The following is a 15,865-nucleotide window of genomic DNA, read 5'->3' on the forward strand; positions in this document are numbered from 1 at the left end:
ACTGCTTCTCTGTCCCTACTCCCACCCCCACCCCCTTCCACCACCCACACCCCCTTCTGGCCCCACTCAGTGCCTTTGCCTTCGGCTGGAAGGAGTATAAAGTTCTGCTCGGGAACCTTTCCACAGGAATAGCTATCACACTGCTAGTATTAGGAGGGCTGAGAGTTTTCTTGTGACCTGTGGCTTTGTTTCTCTTTAGCTATCTCTCATTGACTTTGGATAGTTATTTCACCTCTTTGACCCTTAATTTCCCCCATCTATAAAATAGCGATGACAAAAAACACATGAAATAATCATCACAACACTTAGTATTGGACTAGGCATTTGGTCTGCATTCAATAAATGGTGTAGGGATGCCTGGGTGGCTCAGGGCCTGATCATGAGAGGATCCTGCTTCTCCCTCTGCCTATGTCTCTGCCTCTGTGTCTCTCATGAATAAATAAATAAAATCTTTAAAATAAATAAATGGTGTAGAAATAACTATTATTATTATTATTATTTATTATTATTATTATTATTATTATTATTATTATCTAACTGATCTGTCTTCTAAAGTAGAAAATTTTCCTTTTCCTTAAACTGAAATGTGAATGTCCATATTAGTGAATCACATACATATTGGAAAAAATATTGAAGAATTAGACATGAAATTATGTGTTCCAGTTAAACCTCTAATACTGGAAGAAAGAAATGAATGGACATGTTAAAAAATCATTAAAGTGAAATAAATCAATCAGAGAAATATATGATTTCACTCATGCGGAATTTAAGGAAAAAAACAGGCACGTAGCAGAAGGGGGTAAATAAGATGAAATCAGAGAGGGAGATAAACCATCAGAGATCCTTTTTTTTTTTTTTTTTGAGATTTTATTTATTTACTTATGAGAGACACACACACACACACACAGAGAGGCAGAGACACAGGCAGAGGGAGAAGCAGGCTCCATGCCGGGAGCCTGATGTGGGACTCGATTCCAGATCTTCAGGATCAGGCCCTGGGCTGAAGGTGGCGCTAAACCACTGAGCCACCCGGGCTGCCCAGAGATTCTTAACCATAGGAAACAAACTGAGGGTTGCTGGTGGGAGGATTGGACAACTGGGGGATGGGCATTAAGGAGGGCACTTGAGTAATGAGCCCTGGGTGTTATATAAGACTGATAAATCACTGAACTCTACCTCTGTAACTAAATAATACACTGTATGTTAATTGAGTTTAAATGAAAAAAATCATTAATGGTAAAAATTCAGATATAGCCACAGGGGCCAGACAAGCAGTAGGAAACATGAGCAAGCACCAGGGGGTGGCCAACATACCGGTACCTGTGCCACCTCAGGGGCCTATCGCCCCTTCCCAGCTGACTGCTGACTGTTGTCAGGGGAGGGGACCCTGTAGGCCCAATGCTGCCACATCTTTTAATTTTCTTAATTGGTGTTGGAAATCTGGCTTTTCACGTGAAATATCCTCATTTTAAAACTTGGTTCACATTTCCTTTGTTTTTTTTTTTTTTTTTTTTAAGATTTTATTTATTTATTTGAGAGAGAGAGAGAGCCTGACCAAGGAGGAAAGGCAGAAGCAGAGGGAGAGGAGAAGCAGATTCCCCACTGAGAGGGGAGCCCAACACGGAGCTTGATCCCAGGACCCTGAGATCACGACCTGAGCGGAAGTCAGATGCTTAACCGACTGAGCCACCCAGGTGCCCCTGGTTCACATTTTCAAAGGAAAAAAGTTTAGGCCGAACAGAGCACATCTGTGGACTGTACGGGACTCATGCAGTCCCTGCTCCAGTGTCTCCCAGCCTGGTCTGCTCCCAGGTTACTTGGTTGTCAGAAACCAAGCATCTGGGACCTCACCCCTTAAAAAAGTACTTGACCTGAGTGCTATCGTATTTCCTGTCCTTTACAGAGCACGAGTATGGGGATCATCTGCTTTGACCAGTATTTTCACATATGTATACAACTGTAATAGAAAAATCTCTCAGGCACCAGGCATGCACCAGGATGCTGCTGCACATGTTAAAGAGAAGGGGAGAAAGCCTCTACAGAGAAATTCTCTAAATGAAAAGTAGGATCTCAGAGGAAATTGATACGCAGGTCAAATTCCTTGCTTAGTTGAAACAAATGGCTCAAGTGCCTATTTTTTCTGATCCTCTAATAGTTCCTACCTTAAAAAAAAAAAAAAACACAGATTTTCTATTAGGTTTTGAATTTGGCATTAGGTTGCGTCAGTGCTTCGAGATAAAATATTGTTTAAATATTAAATGAATAACTTCATTAAGAAGCACATCTCCATGTAGAGTCTTCCCATCTCCAAAGTTCTTTTGATAAAAATCATTTTTGTACTTTTTTTTTTTTGGTTCCTTGCAAGAGTGTAAGCATCTTGTCTTGTACTATCTTACATCCTTGCCGTAAGGGTTTAAGATGAGAGGGCTCACTGAGCAGATACATAATGCATGTTGGTTTTATGTTGGCTAATTTTTCTAGTAACATATTATTTGAGCTGAATTGGAATGCTGTAGCACTCCATAAATTGTGTGCTCATTTTCTTGCCTCTATCGGGCTATCTACCAATAGTGTTTGTCACCAAGAGAGTTAAGTTAATCACATTTACTTGCAATAATCTCTGGAGCCTTTTGCTTGTTGCCTCAGTATACCATCCAAGCTGTATCAACTCAGGAAGAATTATTTTCTCAGTTACTATTACTTTACATAAAGTATCAACTTTAAAACATTTCCCAGGGGAAGAACAGTTACAGTGTTGACAGTTTGTGAAATAGTACCAAATTGTACTCCTTCACTTGGTATAGTATCCATTTGCATCAGTGTGGCTTAATTTTTTCAACTGGTTTCCTCTTTTTCTCAGCCCCAGCCCTTGCATGCTCCTGGTATTGGCTAATCTCAAAGTCTCCATAGTTAGGATTTGCCAGATAAAACACACTGTGAAAATCAGCTTTCTCAATGATAAACTAAAATTGCCACGTATGGATGGTGCTATTTGTGGCCAACTGCTCACCCCTGCCCAGCTTTTTGAGGGCTGTTTTTCTACTAGATCCCTATTAAAGATGAAGGAAGATGATTGAGAGAGCTAAAAGTTTTTCAGCTCTTTGAATATGGCAAAAATGCAAGGGTTCTGAAATACTGCCTTTGGCAATAATATAGATATTTCCATCTGCAAGAGTCATTTTAAGTGTTTGGGTTTTGTCACCTGATATGTGACCTGATTCTGGGACATATATCCAAAAAAAAAGAAAGCAGATTCAGCAAGTGCTGGGAGAACTCAAGCTGCACATCATCCTCAGCGATCCAAGAAATTCAGGGCTAAGCAAGAAAACAGAGTGTGCATATTGGGAGCTATTTGGAGCGATAGGAGCTGGGGAGTGTTCAATTGAGAAGTTTGCAATTGAAACTCCAGCTCAGTTATTTTATGTTTGTCACTAGAAAATGCCAATTACTTTTTCCATTCAGCTACAGCTTGTTTTATTCTATATATGGCTTTAAAATTTTTCCTTGTAAATCAAATTTTAAAAATCCTCTTTTAAAGACACAGTCAAGTTTTCAACTTAAAGTACCCTATTGGATTAATCCCCTTGAAGCATTCCTTTATCCCTTAATTCACCTGTTGGGTGAATACAAATCTCTCTGTTTGTTTATGCAGTTTTCCTTAAAGCAACCCATAGTGAGCAATTCAACTCATTTTACCAAAAAGCCTAAAAAGTAAAACAAGAAAAAAAGTAAAAGGAAAGAAAAGAAACCCAAACCTTCAAAGCCAAATTCCTCAGTTGAATTAGTCAAAGAGGGAGGGAACATACACATTCGCATACACACATATCCCTCCTCTCTAATTCATTCACAGTTACCTATACTATTTTTTTTTAAAGATTTTATATATTCACTCATAAGAGACACACAGAGAAAGGTAGAGACATAGGCAGAGGGAGAAGCAGGCTTCCTGCAAGGTAGCCTGTTGCAGAACTCCGTCCCAGGACCCTGGACCGTGATCTGAGCCAAAAGCAGATGCGCAACCACTGAGCCACCCAAGTGCCCCAACAGTTACCGGGGTTTTAGTGAAGTTTTATTAGGATGGTTGACAACTGTCCAGATCCATTAGTTTACTTGCCAGCCCCTGACTTTTAAGTCTTTATACCAGGCCTTGAGTTTATTCAGTTCATGTCTAGCATAGAATGTTTCTATTATGAGAGTAGGTGGACAAAGTCTGAGATTCTGTTTTTGATCCTGTGCTTCTGCTGGGCCTTTTTCTCTACCTCCTCAACTCTCCTTGCCTTTTCTAAATCTCATTTAGGTCTGGCCAGTTGTATGAACAGCGTACACACCAGAACATCCATGTGCCTCTCTGTCTTCCCATCTGTAAAATGCAGGATGCGTATTTGTTGAACGATTCTCTGTCTTCAGAGATCTCGTCTCTAGATTGTCTGCATCCCTCATTTTGCTCACCCTTTCCTGGTTTGAGCTATGTTCTCAGCCCAGGGTGTCTTTTTGTTCTCCTACTTCTCAAAACCACCCATTCTTCAAAGACAGACTCTAGCAGCTCTTTCTCCTTTTCTGGCGTCCTGCTTAAATTTAAAGGCAAGTAGGTTGCATTTGATAATTCTGCTTCTGCCTCTATTTCTCTCCTATCCATACCGTGGTCTCCAAGGTAACTACATGGTGGTTTCTCTCCTACTGATCCTAGTGCTCCAGAGACCAAGTAGGACCATCACTTGAAGGAAAGCCCACCTCCCCTGCTCTCAAGATATTTATAATTACTTAGAGAGTGAGGGTTCAAGCACTTTTGAAACTAAAAACAGAAGGTATTGCATTGTGTTAGACTTTCCAGGTATGCCGTAGAGAAGAAAAAATATTCCTTGACTTAAAATATCTTTGACTTAATCACAAGGTGTTTTTTGCTTATTTATAGTAATGGGCCAAAGTATTTTATTCACTTGGAAATGTCTTTCTTTCATGAAGGATCATGAAGGGACTCCTCTGAGGCTGCTTGACTTGCTGCTTTGTTCTAGAGAGGAGGACGTGTGTGACGGACCAATACACTTGTCCCACCTGGTCTCGGGGGCCATGGGGTGTTTGTTGCCAGCATCACAGACCATGGCGGCTGCCTGCCAGATGGTTGCCTCAGTGTCTGACTCTGAAATGCCAACTGCAATTAAAAACCTTCTTTCAGAGAACAAGTCTTTCAATTCTGGGCCCATATGGTGATCAGAGCCTCTGGGCCTGTGATCGTTTAAGAGGCCAGACTCAAGAGAAAAGCAGATGGAAAGAACTGTAAGATGAGACATGCCTGTAAAAAAGGTGAGGAATAGTATTTAATTTTGCTGGATCCGGCATGAGTGGAGAAAGGGAAATAGTGGCCAGTCAAAAACCCAGTTCACCCTTGCCTTCCCATTCAACATACAAACCAGCAGCATGGGCCTAACCTGAGAACGGTCTCAGCTCCTACCTGTAATGCTCAGTGTGATGAGGGCTTGGTCAGGTTACGGGGCCCAGTTCTTCCATCACGCATTGACCTGGGTGTTGCTGTGAAGGTACTTTGCAGATGTGATTAACAACTACAGTCCCTAGACTTTAAATAAAGGAGATTAGCCCCGGCAATGTGACTGAGCCTCTTTCATACATTAGAAGGCCTTGGGAGCAGAAAAGTTTTCCCAGAGAAGAAATTCTGTTTCAACACTGCCACTTTCATTCCTGCCTGAATTTCCAGCCTGCTGGCCTGCCCTATAAATTTCAGACTTGCTCGCCCCTGAGCCAATACACTACCCCACACCTGTGGGTTAAACGTATTCCCAAAAGCTTTGTGTCCCTCTTAACATCTGAGAAGCACTGCTCAGAAGCATACTAAGTTCTGTTCGCCAGTTGCCATGGATTATTCTTTGAGGTGCTGCAGGTAGTTGTATTAATTTTCATGGTCCTGCTCTGAAATATATAGCACTTAGCAAGACAGTCACAAGCATTTGTAGAATAAATTAATTCTTAAGTGTCCTACCCCCCAAACACACCACTAAACAATAGTAGATAGATGCATGAATTTAAAGACACATGAATAGTGTTTAAGATTATTTGTGGAGTCTTGAGATTTTACCTAATTGTTTAGTTAATAGTTGACACCATTCCGAAGATATGGACTAAGAATTTATATCCAAAATTCCCTATATTTATCTGGAGGAAATCTAAGATAACCTTATTAGGCTGCTTATCTCTGATCTTCAAAGATAACAGTACTTTTCCAGAAATAGACACAGCTAAGCATTTACTTAATTCATATTCTCAAGACTTGTAACTTGTGTCTCCAGGCAATGAGTTTGGGGAAAATATGCCCCAAAATGAGGAAGGCAGCATGACCCAGACTGAAGGTCTTGATATTACTCATGGGTTTGTTTGAAGAGAAGTGAAATATGATGTGCCATGTGACCCCATCATATGCTGAAAGAAGCTGCCCATGCTCACTTCCTTTAGTGAATGACTTTCTAGGTGAGAAATACTCTTAGTGGAACCTCTTTCGGGGGGACATTATGAATAACAAATTTGCCTGTTATGGGTTGAAAATTCCCTGAGGATGGTCAGCTGCATGCAGAGGGCCTATAGACACTAAAATACACTGCCTTCACATGAGAACATATTAACTAAGGACACAGGAGAGTAATTTAACCTGAATTGGAAGTAATTTTGAAGTTGGTTAGGGTTTATTTTGGGGTTTATCAGATGTGTTTTGTTGTGCTGTTTAGGGTACTATCTTTGTCCCTGGCTATTGACATATATACATTTATTCTCCATTACTTAGGCTTCATGAACATTATTGAACATAAAATGGTTGATACTTGCAATCGCAATTGTAACTTCTTTTCCCTATGATTGGAATGTACAGATGTAATTGTGTCTACAGTGAATAAGCCATTGCCTCCTTTCCTGCCCCCAGGAGCCCTCCACCCCACTCCGATGAATGGTGTACTATTTAGGGTGCTATTAGTGACCCTTGAGGACACTGGGCCAGTCCTTGGATTCTTCAGGAGGGGTTTATGGGTCTTCAGGATACCTGTTAGTCAGCCCTCTGCAATGATGAGCAAAACTGTGTGTATGTCTCACCCTTCTCCCCAGACTGACTTTACTAAAGTTTTTAATCAAAATTCGGTGACCTCCAACAAAGCTTAAGGGTAGCTTTACCCTTTATAATTCACCCTATCCCATCAACACGTAATTCACAAGGCTTAAAGCAGAGACTGACAGTTATTGACTGGCTGGGGTTGTCAAGGTGGGAGCCTCCTGAGGTCAGTTAGTAGGGAGTGGCTGGCTGAGGAATGGGGAGAAGACGTTATGCATTATAGTGAATATGCCCCTAGTAAAGGCTTTCAAATTTAAAACAAAACAAAACAAAACAAAACAAAAAAAGCTGATCAAACTAAAAAGTCTGTTCACCAGGATCCCTGGGTGGCGCAGCGGTTTGGCGCCTGCCTTTGGCCCAGGGCGTGATCCTGGAGACCCGGGATCGAATCCCACATCGGGCTCCCGGTGCATGGAGCCTGCTTCTCCCTCTGCCTGTGTTTCTGCCTCTCTCTCTCTCTGTGTGACTATCATAAATAAATAAAAATTAAAAAAAAAAAAAGTCTGTTCACCTTAGCAGTAGTCGGCTTTTACAATAATAAATAGAAAAATGAGGCCTCCTCACTGGGTACTTATGACATGATATGTGATCACTTACGTACTTTAAGTGGCACACAGTAGGTACTTCATGTATGAGTTCCCATTGTACGCCATCCCCTCCCCCATAGGCCTGTGTCTCTGAGAACAGAGTGAAATTGGCTGTTTGCATTTTTCCCAGAGTTCATTGCAAAGGTCTTCCCTTCCTGGGTCTTACAGTAGGCAGTGTGCATCATACACCTGTATGTCTCCAGGGGCCCCGTTTGCAGACTGCGGTCTGAGTAACACCTCCAGAGCTATGAAGCTTGGTGACCCTTCTCTATTCTCTTTCTTTCTTTCTTTCTCTTTCTTTCTTTCTTTCTTTCTTTCTTTCTTTCTTTCTTTCTTTCTTTCTTTCTTTCATGGCCCTCTTTTGTGTTTTGTGTTTTCACTGTTGATTGTGTTTTGTAGGCATCAGATCTAAACCACTTATACTTGTCAACACTTCTGTGGCCGCCTCTGTGGCTTCTAACAGCAGACTCACTGTTTGCACTTCTCTCCTTTCACTCCTGCCTCCTCTAGCTTTTCTCACACTTCTTAGCTTGTGTTAGAAAATCATTGGCCAGCCCAGCAAAGGACTCCTTTCCATGTGAGGTGTAAAAGAATTCATCACATAGCTTTAAGAACCTGTTTTTCACAAGAAAACTCCTTCCAGATTATTGAAGGACTGCTCCTTCACTGTCACAGAAGTTGTGTGTGAATGTGTGCATGTGTGTGTGTACGTGTGGTGGTGTGGTGCCTTTTTGTTTTGTGCCAGTCGTGTTGTTTTCAGTTCATTCTAGGTCAATGTTCTCTGCCTAGGGTGCACATTGGAATATCTAGGCAGCTTCGAAAAATCCTGATGTTCAGGCCACCTTCTAGAATAATTAAATCAGCAAATCTGGAAGTGGGACTCAGGACTTATTATTTTTGAAATTTCCTAGGTGATTGATTCTAACATGCACTCAAAGTTGATAACTACTAACTAGTACAAGCTGAAATTCTAAAATGAAAAAAGGCTGAATTCCATTTCATGGAGGTTAGATTTTATATTTAAAAACAACAAAGCTTCCTAACCAGCAAAGACATGTTTGTTTGTGTAAAATATACCCTATACCAAAAACACAAAATCTCATAAGCAAAATATGACCCAGGCTTTTGTTGTTTCACCCATTCTTATAGGGAAACCTAGAGGGTTAAATTAGTTGTTTCACAGAAAGATGCAAATCTAACTGTTGTAGGAAAATATATATATTTATTGTCGTCTTAATACCAAGTTGAACACAAAGTTCAGAAAGCATTTTGGCCTGTATTTTTAGCTTAGCATAGGGCCCTTGGTCTGGGAGACAAATTTCAAAATAGTTTGTTGCCTAAAAATATACTTCCTGAAATGAACTTGAGGCCTGAGAGGGATGAATGAGGTTTTTTTTTTCCTTCTATATTTAATGTTACCACAAGAAAGCAAATCTTAAATTTATATATGTTTGTATTTTTAGACACCTAGGAAACAGGTGCTATGCTCAAGTGACAAAAAGGGTTTCGTGGCAAAGTGTGGATGACAGAAATCTAAAATTCACAGGACAGAGAGATACCATGGGAGGACATTGAAGTTGTTTGCCTGGCATTAGGCAGGAGCATGCTTGACAGAGGAAGGAGATGAGGAGGCTCGCCTCAGGCCATTCCAACAGAGATCCCTGGGAGAAGCACACCTCCCAGCTTCCTAGTGGCCAGTGCTACAGGTGGTCTAGGCACATAACATTTCTTAGCCTAGCTTGGAAGTGTCTCTAAGTCATGTTTGTTGACCAAATGCCTCATAGCCTTGTCCTACTTCACTTGACTCTCCAAACTCATCCCTTTAACTTCCATTTTTGCCAATAGATAGATCTCTTGGATGAAAAAGATGGGGGTGGCAGTGTTACACCTTTTTTAATGGCCTTTCAACATGTAGCATGGGTTTTTCTCAAAACAGTCTATCTTTAACGTGTTATGGATGACTATGAATGAATATCGCATTTATAATTGCAACCCTCCCCATCTGAGTGAAGAATTTCTGTATCCTTTTCTACTTGGTTTATTTTTTTTGTGAAGATTTTATTTATTCATTCATGAGAGACACAGACTGAGAGAGAGAGGCAGAGACACAGGCAGAGGGAGAAGCAGGCTCCATGCAGGGAGCCCGATGTGGGGCTCGATCCTGGGACCCCAGGATCACGCCCTGGGTCAAAGGCAGGCACTAAACCGCTGAGCCACCCAGGGATCCCTCTACTTGGTTTAAAGAGCCAAATGTGAACTTGTTATATTCATCCCTTTGTGTATTCACTATTCAGTCACTCATTCAACAGATACTTTTGGATATCTTCTATGTAGCAGGTCCTCCTCTTCACACTGGAGACCCAGTATGTAAACAAGGCAGACAAAAGCTTGTGGAGCTTACATTTTAGTGAATAGATGATAAACAAGTAAGTAAGTAAGGTAGTTGTGCAGGACATAAAACAGACTCTTGAGGTGGAACTCAGCTTGTCCTCACCTGCAGGACTCCAGTGCTTTGAGCCTCACCAATGTTTGGGATTCTGTCTCAGAGACAGTGTTGATTAATCACCTGATTTCCCTCAAGGCGATGGGGAGAAATTAGAACTAGTCTCTTGCAAGGAAGGCCCTTAGTGCTCTTCCTATGCAGGTCAAGAGAACGAGGGCAGTCTCCTACCTCACCTCCACTGTCTCCTCTGAGTAGGCCAACACCCCTTTGCACCAGCTCTGGTCCATTGTGATCTGTTTCTGCCCATCTGAATGGTGACGCATGTCAGGATCCCTTATCCTCCATGCTTCTCTCTAGTTTGGGTTACCCTACCCTCATCTGTTTCCTTGTCTGTCTACTCAACTAAATGATAATTTCCTTTAGGTAGTATTGTCTGTGCTCCTAGCACCCATAACTATGCAGTGGACCAATCAGATTTATGTTTCTTGATTGAATGATTGTGTTTGGAGCTAGAGTGCCTTATGGTAATCACTAACAAAAGCAAGAAGTTACTCGAACCTCCCCTTCTATCCCAGCCACAGCACCCTACAATGACTTTCATTACAAAGTGCGTATGTGAAGGAAATTCTAATTGGATGTGAAGGCATTATTTTGGTTCATTTGAAATTGCATAACATCATCAGGAATTCATTGGCAGGCTGCCTAGCAGTGAGATACTCATTTAACATGTCTTTCTTTTCTCTCCCCAGTTAATAATGACATGATGGTCACTGACAGCAATGGTGTCATCAAATTTCCACAATTGTGTAAATTTTGTGATGTGAGATCTTCCACCTGTGACAACCAGAAATCCTGCATGAGCAACTGCAGCATTACATCCATCTGTGAGAAGCCACATGAAGTCTGTCTGGCTGTCTGGTAAGGTGGCCTTTAAAAATCTTCCTTTCCCCCATTTTGTGAGTGATGCACACCGTGGTGCATAGAGTTGAGGGTGTCTCCATGCCTCACATGTGCCTTTCCTTCAGGCCATTTGTCTTTCAAATATTAAATGGAATTTCCAGAGATATTCTGTACATTCTCAGATACGTACACATCTGTGTGTGTGTGTGTGTATGTGTGTGTGTGTGTATATATATATGCCTGTGACAGTATATAAGATGACCTTTAATATTTACAATAAAATCCAGGGCCCCTTCCTTGTATGAAGGAGAGACATTTGCCACTCGTCATTTTAATTGTCACCCCCTTGGTACCCCAGAGTGACACCAGGAGCTTTGTTCTTCTGAGGCCATTTCAGTCTTGTTCTGTGGAAGGAGAGATGATGAAAGGAGGGCTATTGGAAGAGGAAAGGCTTTATCAAAAAAAAAAAGGGAAGCTTTTTGGAGCACCAGAAAAACAACTCATTCTTTAGTCAGAAACCCTGGCCATGTCACTCACAGCACCACGGGCTACATACTACATCTGCCTCTTGGATCGGCACTGTGCATTTCTCTTAGATCACATTTCCGCCATAGTTGGTCTCTCTCCCCCCCTCCTCTTTCATTCCCCCCATCTTAATACACACATACACACACATACACAATTCTCACAAATCCTTTGATTCCTTCATAGTTATGGATTGGGAGTATGAGCAAGAGATAAAAGGAGAATAGAGATTAAAAGAGCCCTCATTTTATAAAAAGGTAAAAATTCATTAGTGAAATATAACATTTGCAGGGCACCTGGGTGACTCAGTGGTTGAGTGTCTGCCTTCAGCTCAGGATGTGATCCCAGGGTCCTGGGATCGAGTCCCACATCCGGATCCCCAAGGGAAGCCTGCTTCTCCTTCTACCTATATTTCTGCCTCTTTCTCTTGTCTCTAATGAACAAATAAATAAAATATTTTTTAAAAAAGAAAAAGAAATAAAACATTTTCAGACTTATCCTGATGTTTTTAATTTATTAGCCAAGTTTTTCTTAAGTAACCTAGGCATCTCCCTGCCAGTTGATAAATGAGGATATAAACCCAAATATCTTCCCACCCCCTCGTTTGGGGAACAAGTCTTCTGACCACATACAGTTAGCCTTGATGGTAGATCTGAACAGCTTGCAAATTTCTGTACATGCTGAGGATGAACTAGTTTCTTAAGAACTAAAGGAATGTTAAGAGCAAAGAGCTGTCGTGACAGCTTGCTGTACCTGCCAACTTCATTCAGGTCCGGTTTTGAACAATGCTTTTGCAAAAAGGATTTTGACAAAGATCATGTTGAGACACAAAGGGGCCAGCATGACTGCAGGCTTAGGAAGTTTGCCACGTGAGGAATGCCTGATGAAATCAGACACAGCAAGTCCAGTAGAGAGAAGACATGAATTCTGTTGAGAGATGTGCTGGGTGGGTTCTCAAGTAGAAAATATAATAAACTTGTTCTGGGTAATTCTGAAGGGCAAAAAGAGGATCCATAAAATTTATAAGAGGGCAGGCTTCAGTATAAGTTTAAACATTTTCACAATCGTGGTTTCTTAACAGCAAAACAGGCTTCCTCCTCTGAGGAGTCAAAGTTCAGGAGAGGCTGAGGGACCACCCATCAAGTCTAGTGCAGGAAAGATTGAGATACCAGATTGGGTGGCTTCAGTGGTTCCTTCTTTGCTTCTGTTCTCTGCTGATCATCCTTACTTACATATGCACTGTGGCAAGACAGCTTACTTCTACTACTCCAGACAGGCTCATCTAATAAAGACATTTTTTTATTGACCCATGGTACAAGACCCAGTGACTGAAGGGGAATCAAGTCTCTCTGGGATTCCAACAACTAGAATTGAGGCATTACTTCTTGCTGTCTCAGAAAATACGACCATGTAGAGGAGAGGAAACCTTCCTGTCTCCTCACTGTTCCCGCCATCAAGAGTTAATACAGTGAATATTGTTTTTACCTGTCTAAGCAAAGACAAATACTCCTTGGGGAGTGGAGCTGTCCTTCAGGACAGCTCTGACCCACCATCCGAGCTTCACAGCTTCCAAGGGATCAGAGTCAGTTGCTAAGATCTGCGTTGTGGTTCAATCCCCACTGTGTGCAGTGCTGCTTCCCTTACAGGTTCCTCTCCAAAAACTCTCTGCACAAAAATCTCACAGCCTTAAGGTCTGTTTCTAGGGAACCCAAACTAACAGCCAGATGTGGAAACTGAAAGGCTCTATCCTGGTAGTATGTTGCAGTGCCTCGATTCATCTTGGTGTTTCTTTCATTCATTCATGGATTCGCTTGTTCATTTAACTGAAGTCAGTTGTGCACCCATATACCATGTCAAATGTGTAAGTTCTTTCCAAGATAAAAATCCCCTGGAACTGAAATTGGTTTTATTTTCGTGGTTCTTTTGTGAGTGGATCATGAAAAACCTCTTCAGTGGCTCAGAGCTAATGTTTCAGGACAAGGAAGTCTGTATTTATTTCATTGTATTTTCCCTTCCTATGCTCAGCTGTATCCAAAGATATTTTGCAAAGTTGACTTTGCGTGCCCAGGAGCACTGTTAGAGGAATGAGTGGAGAAAGCAGTTAAGGACTTTCCCCAGGCTCAAGTAGTCTAATTGAATTTCCTCTCTGTGATTTTAATTCTCTAAGCAGCAAGGGAGTGGAAGGCAAGATTCTCTTGAAGAACTGCCCAGTGGTTATAGAGCAACTTTCCTTCAGGACTCCCAGTACCTTCCTCATTCCATTCCTTGGCTCTAGACGCTTCCTAAGGAAGAAACACTATTCTTTTACGTGGGGGTATGGAAGACTGAGCATGCCTTCATTTTGTTACCCAAACCAGGAAACAACCCTCACTGGGCATGCACATGCGCACATACACATACATCTACTCCACGGGGGGGACAGGAAGGAAGGTACTATAGTTTCATGGCTGTCATTTTTGCCAAGACTTCCCAGTAGCTTTGGGGTGAAGGATAAATGGATTTTTAAAAAAGATTTTATTTATTTATTCGTGAGAGACAGAGAGAGAGGCAGAGACATAGGCAGAGGGATCCTAGGACCCTGGGATCATGACCTGAGCCAAAGGCAGATGCTCATCCACTGAGCCACCTGGGTGCCCCAGGATAAGAGGATTTTTAAATGTACACAGTTCGCTGTGTGATCATGCCAAGTTAAGTTTCACATAGTTCCCTGCTAGCTACCCTAGAAAAAGGAATCCGATCATGGCCCTTCCTTTACCAGTAGGGACCTACTTAGCAAGGGCTTGCTCCTTTTGTGCCTGCTGGAGTGTTAGTTCCAGAACCAGAACCCTTGAGCTCCTTCACCAAGGCCACGTATGCCTCTGCAGGAGCCACCTCTGGGTTGCATGGATGTCAGACACGTTGGCTCCCATTCCTAGTTAGACTCTTCCAGCTGCATCTTATCCCCTTGTTCACATATTGTGTTGCACTCTCAGAGGTGGTACCGTCCAGTTCCTCTTTCCCTGTGGAGATGGCCCCACCTGTTCTTCAGGAAAAGGCTGTACTTCAGCTGCTTCTTGCCTCGGCCTGGCTTCTATTGTCCTTGCTGTGAGCAGTGAGCTTGTAGAGGGGAGGCTGGTGTGTGTGAGCAGGCATGTGGGCATGTATAGGCACTCACCTGCACACACTCACAGTCCTTTCCAGGGAAGATTATATCTGCAAAACTGACAGTCATTTGGGCCTGATTGGTGCCCTCCCCTAGACTCCCCCTCTAGATATAGACACTACCATTCAAGACAACAGGTACATTGCATCTGAAAAGGTCAGGGATTGGAGGAAAGAGGTCAGACCAACCTCTGTGTTGGATGCGTTGGATGGAGTCATCCAAGATGGCAAGTTAATGAGAGAAGCAGATTGGAGGAGGCAGAGAATAATGTACTTTTCCAAGGATACTGGAGTTTTATTTTGGTTTTGCAATTATACTAGTGGGCATTAGTCATGTCGTTTTTAAATGTAATGTACTCAGAGAGCCAACTGAGCACTCTCTAGGGCCTCAGCAAAATGCCACATGAGAGATTCTCTGAGCCCTTAGCTGAGTTAGGCTTCAGCTACGTGATGTGAAGGGCTAGTAAACGTAGAAGCAGTTCGTTCATGACGGCATAAAATATTTTACTGAACTGCAAGTGAAGAACACCTTGCAGTTCTTTCCCATGTGTTTTCATTTTTTCCCTCTTCCGTTCCTTTCTGTGAGTCAAAGAAACTTCCAGTGCTTCATCGAGGAAGTGTGTTCTGTTCTGTCCACACAGCCAGCTGCTGATACGGAATACGCCCTCACACAGAGCATGCTGGGGCCCAGCAAACAGACCCGGGGAACTGCAGCTACTTTCCCGGAACGCTCCTTGAGAACAATTCAGCTAGATGTGACCCCCATTTTGTCAGATAAACTGGGGAGGCAGCATGAGCCTGGCAGTGCTTTCAGGACAGAAGGTTTAACTCCGAGGACCTTGCGGTCTTCAGTTGACCATGCTTTCCTTTCTACTGATTTCCTTAGGACTTAACATGCAGTAAAGTGCTCTAGTCAGACAGCCCCCAAGAAAGGTCTTCATGTTTCCGATCCTAGATGGGTTTTGAGAATACGCAATAGAAAAACTGAAATGAGTAGAAAAGCACAGGAGGCTGGAGGCTGGAGGCCAGCGTGTTACCGTTGGAGAACAGGAATCAGCTGCCACTGTTTGAACGACTTTGTGCAGGAAGTACAGTCCAGATTGGTCTTCTGTCCAGGCTTTATTCATTCATTCTATCTCTTTTCTCCCCCTGCCATGAACCTCT

At 42.4% G+C, this 15,865-nt stretch overlaps 1 protein-coding gene across 1 annotated transcript in view; it reads left to right on the plus strand.

Moving 5' to 3' along the window:
• The window catches only part of TGFBR2 (transforming growth factor beta receptor 2), an 89,594-nt gene that overhangs the window by 24,819 nt on the left and 48,910 nt on the right, over positions 1-15,865 (plus strand). Inside the window, exon 2 of the mRNA XM_077865538.1 lies at positions 10,885-11,053. Within this exon, the coding sequence (XP_077721664.1) occupies positions 10,885-11,053 (169 nt within the window). The remainder of the gene's footprint in view (positions 1-10,884; positions 11,054-15,865) is intronic.

Source organism: Canis aureus, chromosome 22 (assembly GCF_053574225.1).
Source record: "Canis aureus isolate CA01 chromosome 22, VMU_Caureus_v.1.0, whole genome shotgun sequence".
Classification (NCBI taxonomy): domain Eukaryota; kingdom Metazoa; phylum Chordata; class Mammalia; order Carnivora; family Canidae; genus Canis; species Canis aureus.